Source organism: Equus asinus, chromosome 2, assembly GCF_041296235.1.
Source record: "Equus asinus isolate D_3611 breed Donkey chromosome 2, EquAss-T2T_v2, whole genome shotgun sequence".
Taxonomy (NCBI): domain Eukaryota; kingdom Metazoa; phylum Chordata; class Mammalia; order Perissodactyla; family Equidae; genus Equus; species Equus asinus.
Window position 1 is genome coordinate 131,593,344 of NC_091791.1, and position 16,176 is coordinate 131,609,519.

The 16,176-nt window shown below is 54.1% G+C and overlaps 1 protein-coding gene across 1 annotated transcript in view; it reads left to right on the top strand.

The window, feature by feature from the left end:
* The window catches only part of ITGA11 (integrin subunit alpha 11), a 116,997-nt gene that overhangs the window by 86,757 nt on the left and 14,064 nt on the right, over nt 1-16,176 (top strand). Inside the window, exons 13-21 of the mRNA XM_070499218.1 lie at nt 1,049-1,189; nt 1,465-1,668; nt 2,323-2,453; nt 5,278-5,444; nt 6,797-6,939; nt 8,417-8,527; nt 10,915-11,000; nt 11,810-12,017; nt 15,757-15,855. Coding sequence (XP_070355319.1) covers nt 1,049-1,189; nt 1,465-1,668; nt 2,323-2,453; nt 5,278-5,444; nt 6,797-6,939; nt 8,417-8,527; nt 10,915-11,000; nt 11,810-12,017; nt 15,757-15,855 — 1,290 coding nt within the window. The remainder of the gene's footprint in view (nt 1-1,048; nt 1,190-1,464; nt 1,669-2,322; nt 2,454-5,277; nt 5,445-6,796; nt 6,940-8,416; nt 8,528-10,914; nt 11,001-11,809; nt 12,018-15,756; nt 15,856-16,176) is intronic.

Below are 16,176 nucleotides of genomic sequence, written 5' to 3' on the forward strand. Positions count from 1 at the left end.
CAGAACGTGGGAGCCAGAGATGAGGGAGGGACGGAGGCCAGTCCAGCAGGGTCATAATGAAGAGTGTGGACTTTTTCCAGAAGGCAAGGGAGCAGCATGGTCAGCTGCTAGAGGTCACTCTGGCTGCCCATAGGGGTGGCTTGGAGGGGCTGGCCTGGAGGCAGGGGCCCCTTTGGAAGGAGCCCCCCCCCGAGGAATAAGCTGCAGAGAAGAAAGTAGGTGGATTCAGGACATGTCTGGCATACACCAGGCAGGACTTGCTGGGAGGCCTCAGGTGGGCAAGGTGGAGGCCTGGGCCAGAGGAGCCTCAGGTTTCTGACTGAGTGGGTGGATGGTGCCCAAGGTGGGAGAGGAACACAGTGAATGCTCGAATACTGAAAAGAAATCCTAGGTCACCGTCCCAGGTGCCAATCCCACAGGGATTTGGAACATTCAAAATTGAAACGAGCTAAACATCCACCAATAGAAGAAACACATTTGGCACATGCATAAAATGGAATATTATAGAATCACCAATGATCGTTTTGTAAAAAATATATATAACACGTCATGGAGAAAATGTTCATGATCCATTGTTTTATTAAAAAATCAGTATATAAGCTATATGTATAGTATTATCCCAGATTGTGAAAACAAAACTACACACACACAACAAGCCCCACACCCTAGAGAAAACAGATGAAGAAAATACTCTAAAACATTCGTGGCAGCTATGGTTGGATGTTAGACTATGGGTGACATACTTCTTCTTTATACATTTTTATGCTTGTTTTTTGCCATTATAATGTATCACAAACAGAACAAATAAAATTAAGTAATGGAAAGAAAGACGTGTGTGGGCGGGATGGATAACAGAAGGGATAAGTTAGAATAAACTGAAAACAGGTGAGTCCACTCTGTTGGTGGGGGTGAGAAGGAAGCCACCCTTCTCATTTGTTCACGAAAATTCTGAGTCAGAGGCTGCCCTCAGTTTCCCTCCATCCCTGGGAGTGAGGCGAGGGCTCCCAGCAGCGCGGCCCACTCCCCTCTCCCCATCCCCGTGCCGCAGATAGGCTCTTACTACGGGAGCGAGATCACCTCCGTGGATATCGATGGCAACGGCATGACAGACGTCCTGCTGGTCGGCGCGCCCATGTACTTCAGCGAGGGCCGAGAGCGGGGCAGGGTGTACGTCTACAACCTGAGACAGGTACGGGTGCTTGGCGCTGGGCGCCCTTGCTGGGGCACCTGACCCGGCCTCCACCCGGTATTCACGAGGGAAGCTGGGTCACGAGAGGGGTCAGCGCCCACTGACCTGCTGAGCCAGGCCAGGAAGAAGAACCTCCTGTGTGGCTGGGCTTATGTAACAGAGAGGGGAGGCTGGGGAAAATGGGGTGGAAAGAGGACACTACAGGCCAGAGGGGATGGTGACCCTGAGGGCCCTTGCCAAGTCCCCCCAGCCTGTTCCCACCCCTGGTGTTGCAGAACCGGTTTGTTTATAACGGAACGTTGAAGGATTCCCAGAGTTACCAGAATGCCCGATTCGGGTCCTCGATCGCCTCGGTTCAGGACCTCAATCAGGATTCCTACAATGACGTGGTGGTGGGAGCCCCTCTGGAGGACAACCACAGGGGAGCCATCTACATCTTCCACGGCTTCCGAGGTAGCATCCTAAAGACGCCGAAGCAGGTAACGCTCCCCCTGGAAAATGGATGGAGCTAGGACTGGACGTCCTAATAGCTCATGCTCAGCCCTGCGGTCCAGGATTTTCTTCTGCTCCTCGTACAGGAAAGGATTCCAGTGTGTCCTAGCTCTACGTGCCTCAGGTCGAAATTGTGAAATGGGTGCATTTGTCTTCAGGATCTTCCCATCACCCCTTTGAGCAACCTCTCCTTGCTTAACTCTATCTCCCCAACAACAACAAAACCCCAGGGACCCAAATCTCACTGCCCCTCCATTTGTGTTCGTGCAGTTGCCTGCAAATGGAGAACTCCTGCTTGGGCTTGCTCTCCTCTGGAAATGCTTCATGCTGGAAACCTTGCTCACCCCAAAAGTGACCCAGTTCCCATCCCCTCAGGGTCATCGTTTTTGCGTCCATATTTTCGTAGTAAAACAGTCTAATATACCATGGATAGCGATGCCGATGGGTTACCTGCAGGTCATCTGCATTTACACCTAATGGGGAACTCTCCTAAGACACAAGATCTTAATCCAAAAGGATGACTTAGTGGTAAGAATTTCAGGTGCCCTAACAGACCAGGAGAGGCCATAGCTTTGGGCTAGGGAAGTTCCCTGAAGGTTCTGATAGGCTCTCTCCAGCTTTTCCTTTTTCACTCTCTGCAGAGAATCACTGCCTCAGAGCTGGCTCCGGGCCTCCAGTATTTTGGCTGCAGCGTCCATGGGCAATTGGACCTCAACGAGGACGGGCTTGTCGACCTGGCGGTGGGCGCCCTTGGCAATGCTGTGATTTTGTGGTTGGTTCCCCCTTTTCTTGACTCTTGGGCTCTCCTGAGGGTCATGACGGTTACAGATATGTATCAGGATCTTTGTCCCTTGTCTTTCATCACTGTCGGCCAAACTCACCGTGTTCTGATCCCATCTCCTTTTTATGGAATTGCTGTATGATTTTTGAAGTTCAAATCCCTCTTCTCAATGGAGTTCTAGGATTTTAGAGCAATTTAATGTCAAAAAGCCCTTCTTAGAATTTGTCCTAAAAGTTCCGGGTACTTGGGCATATCTTCCACTTGAGCTTTTCAAGCTCCTTCCAGGGTCAGGCTGAGGGTATTGTTATCAGCTGGGAGGATCTCCCTTGTCCCCTAGCGTGAAAGAAAGTTAATGTAACAGAGATTTCCGTCCTCCAAAGCCTTTCTGACTTCTTGTTTCCTTTCTCAGGACCTTATTTCTGCACCACCCCACAGATGTTTGCCATATATCTGCATCCAGGGTCTCTCTCTGGCAATAGTCTACAGCTTAAAAAAACAAAGCTTTCTAAAAGTCCATGCATTTTACCCTATGATGTCTTAGCTACATTTTGAGCCAAAAAAATTTTTAATTTGTGTTTTTTTCATATATGTTGATGAGATTTTTCATTATAAGTAAGATAACTTAAAGAAAATTTGGAAAATAAAGAAACAAGTTGCCCAGAGTTTCATCACCTTAACATTAAAACATTTTGGCATATTTCCTCCCAACCTTTTTCCGCCCACATAAAATTTTATATAAACACCATCACATTTTTCATACAACTCAAAGAAAGCATTAAACAGAGATATCGTGCGGCTCCCTGGGGAGATAAAGAAGGAGAGGGTAGGCTCTTGGTTCTCAAGAACACTAGAATCCAAGAGGGAACCGTCTTAGTCCAGGGTCCCGAGAAAACAGAGTCTGAGGCTGAAGCTTAGGCATCAGTGCTCTGGGCACCAGCTTCAACCCAGAAGAAGAAGTGAAGGCCGAAGGAGGCTGGAGAGGGAGGGAGAGCAGATCCGAGCGGAGGCTTGCTGAACCAGCCGCGGTCCCACAGTCAGTGCAGCTCCTTGCTCACAGTATCTCCAGAAAGGCAGACACTGCCTCTGCTGTTGCAGCAGCCCGTCGTAGGGGTGGGAGGGGCAGCAGTGTATCCGCAGGCTTCTCATGCCCCCCGTTTGCCATGGCCAAAGCTTCAGCTGCCCCACACCTCCAGGTGGTGTCTCCTGCCCCTCTGGCTGCGCTGAGGAAGGTCTCTGCAGGGCCGCCCAGCCACTGCAGGGTGCGCTGGCCTCTCTGAAGCTCTGCACTGTGCGGGGCTCTTAGGTCTTTGGTGCTGGTGGCAGCAGCAACAGCAGGTTGGGTGGTAAAGGTATTCGCTGTGTTGGTTCCAGCAAGGAAGCAAGATTGGTGACCAAGATCCAGGGTGGGGAGTAGACATCGCCTAGTGGGTCCTTAGGGTGACACATAAACTAAGTCCTTTACAGGAAAGAAGATATGTACACAGGAGAGCACGCACACACACACCAAGAGAATCAGTCTCGCAGAAAGGATTGGGCCAACCTCTAGCTTTTGAGGCCTAAACCTCTGTGCTACCTGAGTGGTGATGAAATTGTGGGCTGGAGCCTTCTGGGGAGATTTTCTGGTCCAGCCCCATGGATCTGAAACGTGACTGCCCATTAGGATCACCTCTCATTGCCCCGGCTTTATCCAGACCACTTAAAGCAGAATTTCTGGGGCAGGGGCCCAGGCAGCAGTAATTTTTACAGACTCCCCAGGCGTTCCTATTGGGCAGGCAAGTTTGAGAACCAGTGATGCAAGCTATTATGTTTACACAGCACTCTGCACCATCAAAGGGCCTTCTCACTCACTGCTTTGATCCTCACAATCCACATCAGAGAGATCAGGTGACCTGCCCAAGGTCCCATGAGGACCGACAAAGCCAAGACTCAAATGCACCCTTTTCCCTCCACAGCTCAGAGGAGGCGCCATCCATCCCCCTGATACTAAGGAAAGTTAATAATCATGCTAATACTCTGAAGCACCTAAAACACACTACACTTGTTTCATCTCATAAATGCATGGTTTGGAGAGGCAATGTGTCTCCTTCCCTAGTTATGTTTGACTTCCACCAACAGAAGAGTAAATTTGCATTTCTTTGGCTGCCTGGACCAGGAAGTCTGGGTGGACGGGTAGGCAGTCTCCCGGACAGTGAGTAGGTTCGCTGTGTTGGCTGCACATTAGAATCACCTGGGCAGCTGGAACACCTTGCTCTTCAAAGTGTGGTCCACAGACCAGCAGCATCAGCATCACCCAAGAGCTAGAAATGCAGAATCTGTGCCAACCTGTTGGATCAGGATCTGCATTTTAACAGATCCCCAGGAGATGTGCAACCGTATTAAAATCGGAGAAGCACTGCTCTAAGACATGTGGACGCCGGTTCTGACTTACTTGGACTTGGAATGCAACTTGAGCATCAGGATTTTTTTGAAGCTGTTCAGATTATTCTAATGTACATCCAGGCTTGGGAACCACTGCTCTAAAAGTGATGAGGAGGCAAAAGGAAGTCAGTATGGTCTGCAGCAAGTGTGGCCCCTGGGAAAGTGATGAAGGGCTCCTTTGAGGGGCGATGAGGTTGCTGAGCCCACCCCTCAGCACCTCTGCCCTTTTTTGCCCAATCCTTTGACATCTGGAGCCCTTCTTTGCTCCCCCCCTCCCCCACCCCCCAGTGGTGGTCTTGCAGATGCCATTCCCATCTGGCTCTCCACCTTTCCCCCTGAGGCACAGCAGGGCAGCCTGTGGCCCACCCCACCCCAGCTACTCACCCTTCTTCTCCAGGTCCCGCCCCGTGGTTCAGATCAATGCCAGCCTCCACTTTGAGCCGTCCAAGATCAATATCTTCCACAGGGATTGCAAACGCAACGGCAGAGACGCCACCTGCCTGGCCGCCTTCCTCTGCTTCACACCTGTCTTCCTGGCGCCCAATTTCCAAACGGCAACAGTTGGTAAACCAGGCCCCTCCCCACTCTCCCAGCTCCGTCTCCCTGGTGGATTTTGTGATTGCTCTGTTTCAAAACCTGGGCTTTGGCTGAAATGGGTTTTAAGGTCACACCGAGAGCCACCTTTGATGACTGCTAGATGCCCATTCGATGCTCTAATTCCTCTGCCCTAAAGGGCCAGGGAGGGGATGTCATGCCAGGGCGAGGAGGGCAGTGAGCAGCAGTGCCGAGCAAGGGAGAGGCCAGCAAAGAAGGAAATAGTCGGATACAGAGTTTGGGTCAGAACAGGGGACAGGATGCTGTGAAGCAAACTGGGGTGAGGAAGCCATGAAGTCAGCCTGAATGCAGAGGAAGAGTCAGCGCCAAGCCGGGGAGTGGGAACCCAGGCCGATGAAGACCCCAGTAGCAGAGTGGGCGTGAGTCTTTGGCAGGGCAGTTTCTTTCTGAGGGCCCATCATTTCCAGCCAAGGCTGGGGTCAGACATCTGCTCACAGCAGCCCTGGGCCCAGGCAGCCCCCGGAAGTGAGAGCTGCAGGCTCCCGTCTGGGCTGGGCCGTGCAGGAAATGGGGACTGCGGAGAGCTTCTCAGCCAAGGAGCAGGACCCACCAGACGAAGAAGGAATGGTCTCCCAGGGGGAAGATGAGAGCAAAGGCGGGCCTGGGTGGCTGTGCTCTTCTTTCAACTTCTATCTGTGAAAGGAGAAAGATGCAAGAACTGGCGCACCCAGAGGGCTAGCTAGGGTACAGGAGAATGGACTGAGCCTTTCCTGGATTAAGCAAGAGAAGGGGAGGAGGCTGCAGGCCTTAAGCCCTAGAACAGAGTGTGAGGTTTGAGGAGCTGGTGGGAAGGGCCTGGCTAGGCCTCCCTAGTGTGATGGGAACTGCCACCTGTCCAGGCTCTGACCCAGACCTGACGGGACCCCAGAGCTGAGGGCGAGACCTGGGAAGGGCAAGGGAGAGGTGGAGAGGTGTATTCATCCAGAAGGAGTTCAAACAGGGGCACTGCCCTGACCCCTCATCCTATCTCCTCTCCTCATCTACTGGGTTCACCTTCCCCTCCATTTCTTCCTCTTTCTCTGTCCCTTTGCTGTCGGCCCATCTTGCTGTCTCCTCCTTCTGCCTCCCTCTTCTCTGCAGTTCCCTCCTTTTCCCCTTTCTCAGTCCATCCCTCACTTTCTGCATGGGAGTTTCCCACCCACACTGGGCCTCATGACGGCAGGGGAGCAGCTCTTCCCTGGACAGCCTGGAGGGCTTCCTGAAGGAGGCTGCTTTTCGAGAGGCTATTTTAAAAGAGAGGCAAACTGTCTCGGGTAGAAATGTGGCTCCACCTTATTGGTCTTGCCCTCTGCCTCTTGCAGGCATCAGGTACAATGCCACCATGGACGAGAGGCGGTACACGCCGCGGGCCCACCTGGATGAGGGCGGGGACCGATACACCAACAAGGCTGTCCTGCTCCTCTCCGGCCAGGAACACTGTGATCGGATCAACTTCCATGTGCTGGTGAGCCTGACGCCCAGCAGCGCCACCAGCAGAGCCGGAGCTCCTGCGGGAAGGGGACACAGAGCTGGAGGAGGGAGAGGCAGAGGACTCAGCTGGTGCCAGGCTGGTTCTGAGCCCCCAGCAGACCTCAGACAGCCCAGCCAGGGGGCAGTGTCCTGGACCTCAGCCACCCCGTACTCATGCCCCAGAGAAAAGGCCACTGGGACACACTAGCTACCACCTCATCATACCCTCCTCCAAGATCCCCTCTTCATCAGCTCTCAGATGCCCGCCATTTCTTTAGCAGGGGCTGAAATCTGAGGAGGGCTTGGCGGGATCTAGCAGAGATAGGGGTCAGCCAGCGGAGGCCATGGCTCGAAAGGCAGTTCCCAGGCACTGGCTAACAATGAAGACCAGGGAGGGCGAGCCAGTAGTGTAGACAAGCTGGGAGGAGGGACAGAGAGAGGCCAGCCTGGCAGAGAGGGGGACCCAGGGCGTGCCCCATGTTACAGATAAGGAGGTGGAAGAGAAATCTGTCTCCTCCAGAAGCTTCAAATACCCAGGCCACAGCTCCAGCCTCAGAGACACAAGCAGGGGGCACTCAGAGCCCGCCTGACCCCAGGAGTTCAAGGGCCAAAGGTCAGAAAAGCAAGCAGATAGGAGAAGTCCTCGTGTCTGTTAATACACTGTCCCCTCTGACATGTTTGTGCAGTGGTTCTCAAAGTGCAGTTCTCCGGACCAGCAGCATCCCCATCACCAGGGGACTTGTTAGAAATGCATGTTCACAGGCCCCTTCCCAGAAGCCCTGAGTCAGAAACTGCGGTTGGGGCTCAGCCTGTTAACAGGCCCCCTGGGATTCGGATGCAAGCTCAAGTTTGAGAGCCACTGCCTTAATGCAAAGGAGCCGCTCGTGTCAGGATGTGGGGTGCACGGGGGAGAGCCTAGGGCAGCTCTAAGCATCCCCTTCTTTCCCATCTATACGTGGGACCAACCTGCATCGCCCCCGTTCTGTTCACTCATTTGTTCATTCACTGATTTAACACATTTGTGAAGCCCTGTCACAGGGCTGCGACTGTGCCAAGAGGCTTCTGAGGGAGAAAGACTGACACATAATCGGATTCAATGCCAGTGAGAAGTTGTAGTAACAGGTCCAGACAGGTTGTGGGGATGGGGCACTGCCTGGCTTCCTGGAGGCCGAGGTGTTGGGTGACTGGTGCCTGGCATTGAGGATGACCCGCAGATTAGTGAAACATGCAGGCATCTGGGCTGGCAAATGCCGAGCCCAGGGCCCCTCTCCACAAGGCACAGTCTTCAGCCACGGACCCCACTGGGAATCTCCATCCGCCCAGGGCAGCTGCTCTATTCCCAACCGATCCTGAGGGCCAACAGGGCAGCTGCCCTCCCGACTTAGGGAAGGGGAAGTTCTCTCTCAGTGGTCCTGGCCCAGAGATGGATGCTCCTCCACCCTCACCCCTGTCCTCATCTCCTCGCCACACAGGACACCGCTGACTACGTGAAGCCAGTGACCTTCTCAGTCGAGTATTCCCTGGAGGACCCCGACCACGGCCCCATGCTGGACGACGGCTGGCCCACTACCCTCAGAGTCTCGGTACCTCCCAGTGCACAACTCCGGCCCATGCCCCGCCCCCCCCCCCACCCCAGCCCGGACCCAGAGTGTGACAGGTACCAAGGAGTTCTGCCCCCAGCACGCCTTCCCACCTCCTGCCTGGCAAACCCACACGGGGCTCCTTCGCTCCTCCCTTGTGACCTGTGCTGAACAGTTTCTCCAGGGTAAGGCCCAGGCCTTCTGTTCAAGCTTCCCCGTAGCCCCAGCATGGGGTGAGCACTGAGTGGGCCCTGGAGAATCACAGGACCAGAAGGACCCTTAGCTCTCCATCGCCCACCTCCCTCATTTACAGATGAGGGCACTGGAGGCTGGAGAGAGTGACTCAACCACTCACAGCCTGGTCTGCGGTTTGTTGAATGACTGACTAACAGACAGTCCTCCCAGCCCACTCCTAAGTGTTCCAAAAATAAGTAATTTTGGCCTCAGCCTTGGCTCTGGCCCTACCCCTCAACTATATTTTCTAATCTCTGACTGTAGGGACATCAGAGTTTTCTGGTGTCTAATATTCAGGTGCTCCTGTACCTGCAGCTCCACCTAAAGTGCGCTCAAAGGTAACGTGAGGCAGTTATCAGTTCTGCCTGAGCTGTGCTAGGAGAGCAGGCAAAGTGTGTCAAATGAAATATCTAATAACTGAACCCTGAGCATTTAGGAAATAACTTTAAAATATACCACAATGCCCTTAAGACCATGACCTGTGAGGTCCAGTCTCTGAGAATTATATAGAATCCAGCCTGCAAATAATTTCAAAATTATTCACATTCTTATTTGTATTTCCCCAACATAAAAGGGCTGTATAGTCAACAGCAAGGCTTCTGAAAGTCCCGTCTGCTCTCATGCACCTCCAGCATCCCCCGGCCCAGACCTCCCACACTCCACCGCCCCACCCTCCACCTTCACACCTCCCCTCTCCTCCTGATCATGCAACACAGATGCCTAGGAGAGGCTGTCTTAAAATGCAGGTCAAGAGACAGCTGCACACCCACCGGGCAATGGGCAAGCTGAGGGGCGGGCTGGATTGAAACATGTCTGATATCAGAGCACACGGATCTGAGCGAGGGCTAGGGAGCTCACCTTCGGGAAAAGTTAATGAATCTAAGACATACATGGCCTCTGTGACACCCGCTTCCCCTCACCTGGGTTTGGGCTGTGTTCCTGGTACGGACAGCTGTGCCCCTCAGCTCTAGACTTGAATATACCCAACTGCCTGCTGAGCATTTCGCCCTGGATGAGCCACAGATGCTTCAAACTCAAGGTGCCCCAAAACGGAACTCCTCCACTCAACCCCTCCATGGATGAGTAAACGGCGTGGCTGTCCTTCCAGACACTGAAAAGGAAACTCTGCCAGCATTCTGGGCCCTTTTTCTCCCTTAACCCTGACAAACTCCAGGTCCTATGGGTCCCACCTCTCAGGTCCCTGACCTGTTTTCTCCTCTCCACACCCACTACCACACTGACACCATCATCATCACTTACATGGACATTGCAGCAGCCTTCTTAATGGTCTCCCTGCCTCTGGTCTTGACCCTTCCAGTCTATCCACTCACAGCAGCTTTCAATATACGAGTCTGGCAGGACATTTCCCTGCCAAAAGTAGACGATGATTCCTATCGTTGCAAGGCATGACCCCAAGGCCCTGTAAGAACTAGCCCCTGCCCATCCCTCCATCTCCTCCACCGCTTACTACAGCAACACTAAACTACCTGTCATTTCCCAAACTCACCACACTGCTTCATGCCTCAGGACCTTTGCACAAGCTTGTCCTTCCTCCCTGGCTTCCCACTCCTCATGGTCCATCTAGCTAACTTGGTCATCCTTCAGAACTCTCACCTACTGTCACTTTCCTGAAGCCTTCTCTGACCATCTACAGGCCAAAATAACTGTTACCTCCCTTCTGCCTCTTCTATTCCTCATACAGATTTCTTTTTTTTTTTTTTTTCCACGTTTCACATTGCAATTATTTATTCACATGCCAGTCTTCCCCATGAGCTGGGAGCAGAAGCTGTGTCTTCCTCATCCCACATCCCCAGTACCAACCACCTTGCCCACTCCCACAGTCAATGATCAGTAAGTGTTGGCTGGAACCGCTCTGCTGGGTGAGTGCGGTGTTCTGTGCTATCAGCTCAGTTAAGAACTGAACGGGACCCAGGAAGAGTTGAGTTTTGAGCCATGTTTTAAAGAAAGGAGTAACTATGTGAAAGAAGAGGACAAGCAGTGTGGCGTCTGTGAAGAGGGCAAAGAGAAAACCCGTGTCTAGTGCAGTAGAGAGCAGAACTGGTGTGCTGGGGCGTGAGGGGTGGCCCGCAGCAAGGAGGGTGCTGGAGGCTGTGTGTCCCTATCCAGCCGCCCACCGCTGGCTCTCCCTGGTCCAGGTGCCCTTCTGGAATGGCTGCAATGAGGACGAGCACTGTGTCCCCGACCTCCTGCTGGATGCCCGCAGTGACCTGCCCACAGCCATGTGAGTCAGCTCCTCCGCGCCCCAACTATGAGACCTTTCCCTTCCCTGCTGGTGCATCTGGGGCCCCAGGGCCTGGATGATTTTCTGCACATCCTTCACGCAGACAGCGTGGGTGCAGCACTGCACGTGGAGGCAGGGTCTAGCCCAAGCTCTGCCTCCAGCTCCTGTGTGAACTCAGACAAGTCCCTTCCCCGTCCTGGGCCTCAGTTACCTCCTCCGTAAAATGAATAGTGTAATCCTCAAGCTCCTCAAACTTTGTTTAGAGAAGAGAATCTTTTCTTTAGCACCCAGACTACAAAACAGATAAAAGGTGGAGACCAGAGATGCAGAATTCTGGGTGCTCATCCCCCAACCTCTAGACTAGGTGATCTCTAGGGTCCATCGACTGAGTGCTTGGGCTCGATGCTAAGGAGACTAGCAGAGGATGAGCAGTGTGTCCCCAGTCCCCTGGAAGAAACAAACTAGGATGCAAAGAAAAATAATGAGCAATATCCTATTTTAAATTTATGTAATATATTTTCAAGTAATTTATGCTCAACTTTTATCCAACCATGAGATGATTTAGATAGAAGACATATGTACCATGACACATACAATAAATAGAAGTAGCACATTCAAACCTTATAGAAGGATGAAGAAGAAAATATTCTAAGCTAATAATCAGGATTGTCTCTACATTTAGCTCTGAGCTTCCTGGCAGCCAAAGCCAAAAGGGAAACATGCTGAATAGAGAGGTGATCCATGAGTCATGAGGTCTACGCTGCATTCCCATTCCATCTGAGTAATCCCTGGTGGTCTCTTTCCCACAGGGAGTACTGTCAGAGGGTGTTGAGGAAGCCCGCCCAGGACTGCTCCGCATACACACTGTCCTTCGACACCACGGTTTTCATCATAGAGAACACGCGCCGACGGGTGGCGGTGGAGGCCACGCTGGAGAACAAGGGCGAGAATGCCTATAGCACAGTCCTAAATATTTCACAGTCAGCAAACCTGCAGTTTGCCAGCTTGATCCAGAAGGTAAGACCTCGACCCTGCCAGTCCTGCCTGAGGTGAAGGGCAGAGGCAGGAAAGGGGGGGTCCAGGCAGGGGGCCTGCATATCAGAATCACCTGGGAGCTTAAAGATACCTATGTCCACACTTCTCTGGAGAGTCTAATAGGTCTGGGGCAGGGCTGGATCTGTGTGCTTTTCAAGCTGCCCAGGTGATGTCAGTGGGCAGCCAGGGCTGACAACCACGGGGGAGGGGAGTCTGAGCCCTTCAGAATGTGGGGAGGAATGTCTGTCAGCCTGTGTCCTTGGCCCTATATAGGGGCATGCTCACGTGCGCACACACCCCCCGCCACGTGCATGCACACCAGCACATACACACCCTCTGCCTACAGTTCATCCTCCAGGCTTTCTCGAAAGGGTCCTTCTAACAAGAATCAGGACAGGTTACTCCCACTTTCAAACTTCCAATCATTGCTAGCTGCTTTCACAACAAATTCCCAGCTCCTTAGTGTGGCATTCAAGGCCTTCCAGCTTCCCCACCCTCCACCTGCCCCTTCTCCCACCCCCACCCTCATTCCTACCAGCTGCCGCTGTTCCCCAGCACAGCTGCTCCTCCACACCGAGGCCCTGCCCACCACAGTCCCCTGCCTGGAACTCCCTCCCTCCGCTGTTCTTTCTTGGTGACCACTTACAGTGTCCGGGCACTGTGCTCAGCTCTTGCATGCATTATCCCTCACAACCACCCTGCGAGGTGGTGGTAGTACTGGGGATGGTGGTGGTGATATCCCCATTTTACAGAGAAGGGAACTGAGGCACAGAGAGGGGCTGTGTGGAGCATAGAGCTGGTAAGTGGCAGAGCGGGATTCTGCCCAGCAGCTGGCTCCTGAGCCTGCACTTCCTGACAGAGCATCGTCCTCTTGTCATGCTCTCTTGGATACCCTCTTGAAGCCCCAACAGGCCACACGGGGCCCGGCAGCCCCACACAGCCCTCTGGCACAGCCCTGTGCATGCTCCGAGGAAGTCCGCAGAGTCTGAGGGCTGCCCTGTGGCACTGAACTCCGGGGGGCAAGTGCTGTCTTAGCCAAGTCTGTCCCGGGCTCGGGCCAGGGCTGGGCACATACAAGTCCCTCAAGACATGTTTATTGAATAAACCCAGGACATCGCTGTCCTGTGTGGTGCTGGGGGGGTCCCAGGTCCCCTCAGACACAGACTCCGTCCTCACACATCTGAGTGTCAATGTGGAGCCCAGGGTGCAGGCCGGGACAGATGTCGGCCCTTCTGTCCTCACCTCCACCGCAGAACCACCCCCAGCACCCGCTGCCCCAGTGCAGAACGGGCCCTCCCCAGCCATAGGCGCACACACACACACACACACACACACACACACACACACACACACGAGCACTTCCCTTAGCCAGGCGGGGAAGCTGACTGGAGGGAGGCCACCCCAGGAAAGTCAGGGGAGACCTGGTCTCTGTGTCCTCCCTCCCTCCCCCTCCGGGGGCTCTCAGTGTCCTCAAACAGACCTCAAGGTGCCGCCTGAATGAAGGCCTGTGCATGGCCACACTTAGTCCCTCTGGCAGGCCCGGGGCTGGGCTCCAACACCGCTCCTGCTCCATGGCCCGGAGGGAAGATGAGGGGCCCATGTGATGGTCTTTCAAAGTCCTCTCCTGCTGATAGATTTTCTGTCTGGATTCGGGGTATTTAGGGAAACTGAGCCCCAAACCTTCCTCCACCTCTTCCCGCTTCCCTGGCCCAGCCCTTACAATCCTGTGCCTGTTCATAACCCTAGCGGGGAGGAATCACGGAGTTTTGTTTCTGTGGCACAGAAGGGCTTTGGGAGCTGAGCGGAGGCAAAGAGAAGTGGGGAGCACCTTCTGTACAGTGCCGGGTCCACACATGGCAGGTGGCGTGTAGGCCTAGCCTGCAGCCCGGCTCCTTCACAAACGCCACCCATGCATTCAAGCCCGGGAGCTGCTCACAGCTGCAGTCAGCGCTCCCGACCCGTCTCCCCCGCCCTACCATCCGGCCAAGGGGAGCTCTAGTGGAGGACACATCCTCCCAGCGACAGACAAACGTGTCAGTCTGACCACACACAGGCAAAACCATACAAACCTACAGATACAGCCGAGGAAAGGCACATGCTCTGTATACATGCCACTGGGTGCATGCACACACGTGCACCGACATGCAGGCCCACACGCACAGAGTCTACACAGACGTGCCTTTACATCCACATGCAAATGCGTACCAGAGATACACACAGGCATGTGCCCAGGCGGTGCCCAAGGCAGATACAAATAATCATTATAATGATTTGTTGTTAGTGCCATTGATTCTATTCCGACTCCTAGCGACCCCGTGTACAGCAGAGCAGAGCCCTGCCCAGTCTTTCTGCGCTGTATCAGAGAGTGCTCCGCTGCTATTCACAGGGTTTTCAGGGCCAGTTTTTTCAGAAGCAGGTGGCCAGGTCCTTCTTCCTAGTCTGTCTTAGTCTGGAAGCTCCACTGAAACCTGTCCACCATGGGCGACCCTGCTGGCATGTGAAATACAGGTGGCATAGCTTTCAGCAACATAACACCACACAGCCACCACAGTGTGACAGCTGACAGACAGGCAGTGTGGTCCTCTGGCCTGGAAACAAACCCAGGCAGCGATGGCGAGGGCGCCAAGTCTTAACCACTGGACCCCCACGGCTGGCTGTCATAATGATAGCTGCCATATTGCATGATGACACTATTCTGGGCCTTGAACCAGGCACTGCGTTTACATGCACTGTATCATTTAGTCCTCATAACATACGAGGCAGGTACTATCGTCCCCATTTAACAGAGGAGCAAAGTGAGACCCATGCAAATGAGTTCAGGGCCAACCAGCGTCAGCCAGAGCACCGCGTGAGAGTCCCTTCCTGCTGGACCTGAGCTGAGGGGACACCTGTGCTAGCCCAGCAGGGCCCCAGCTCAGACAGGCTAGGGAAGCCTGGTGGCATTTCCCCCTAGACGCTGCCACCTCTTTCTGAATAGCCACCAGCCAGAGAGTGACCTGCTGTTGAGAGCCCTGAACCAAACAGTGGTGGGAGGGCTTGAAAGGGGCGGAGCCATGGAAAAAGAAAAGAGAGAAAGCGCTGCGGGGAAAGCCTGTGGCAGCAGAGGCTCCGGGGGAGCTCCTGGGAGGCACAGACACAGCCCCGCCCTGGGGGAGGTGGAATAGAGTCTCAGAAAGACCCCCATGGCCCCGCCAGGAGGTCAGCCCACAACCTGCCCACCATTATTCTGGGTTACAAAGTCATGCAAGACCCTGAAGCCTCATTTCATGGCTCAAAAGGATCCTTTCCAATCCCTCTGGCAGAAGACGTGCCTCAATCAAAGGGCCAGAGGGAGGCAGGACAGCCAGACTGCAGAGCCTTCAGAGCCCAGCCCGGCCGCTCTCCAGCGGGCTGAGCTCCTCACTGCAGCCTCTGGGCCTCAGTGTCGCACCTGTAAGCGGGATGATAAGTCTGCGTCCGGGCGCGATACAGGGGGAATGACAAAGCACACACATGAGCACCTGCCACTTTCCAACGAGGCCGCGATGAGTGCGTCCACAGGCTACACTATGCCCACCATGCTTCCGCCCCAGAACCAAGCCACACCCCAGCCTCCAGGGCCCCGTGTCCCAGACCCACTGGCCTGGGCTGCAGCTTCCACCCGGGCTTGGGGGGAAGTGGTCCTAGGCCTGGTCTCAGGCCCCTCCTGACTGCTGTCTGTGGCATCCCCACCCGCCCCCAGGACGACTCGGACGGCAGCATCGAGTGCGTGAATGAGGAGAGGAGACTCCACAAGAAAGTCTGCAATGTCAGCTACCCCTTCTTCCGGGCCAAGGCCAAGGTTGAGGCTGGGGGCTGTTCCGGGGTGGGACCAGGGAGGGTACTGGGAGGCACCAGGGAGGCAAGAGAAATGGAAGTAAGCAGAGGGGATGACTGGGAAGGACAGAGAGACCTGACAGCGGCTTTTAAGAATATTAGATTTTTCTCCCATGAATGACATTCAAATGACCTAATGAGCCAGCCCGCCCAAGAGAGGCCCCTTCACCTCTGGGGGGTCCTGTCACTCCCCCCACCCCTTTCCCATCACCTCTTGGCCAATCCCACTGTCATTTATCCTAACAAGTTTTTAAATGTCTGAGCTCTGCCATCATGCCGTGCATGG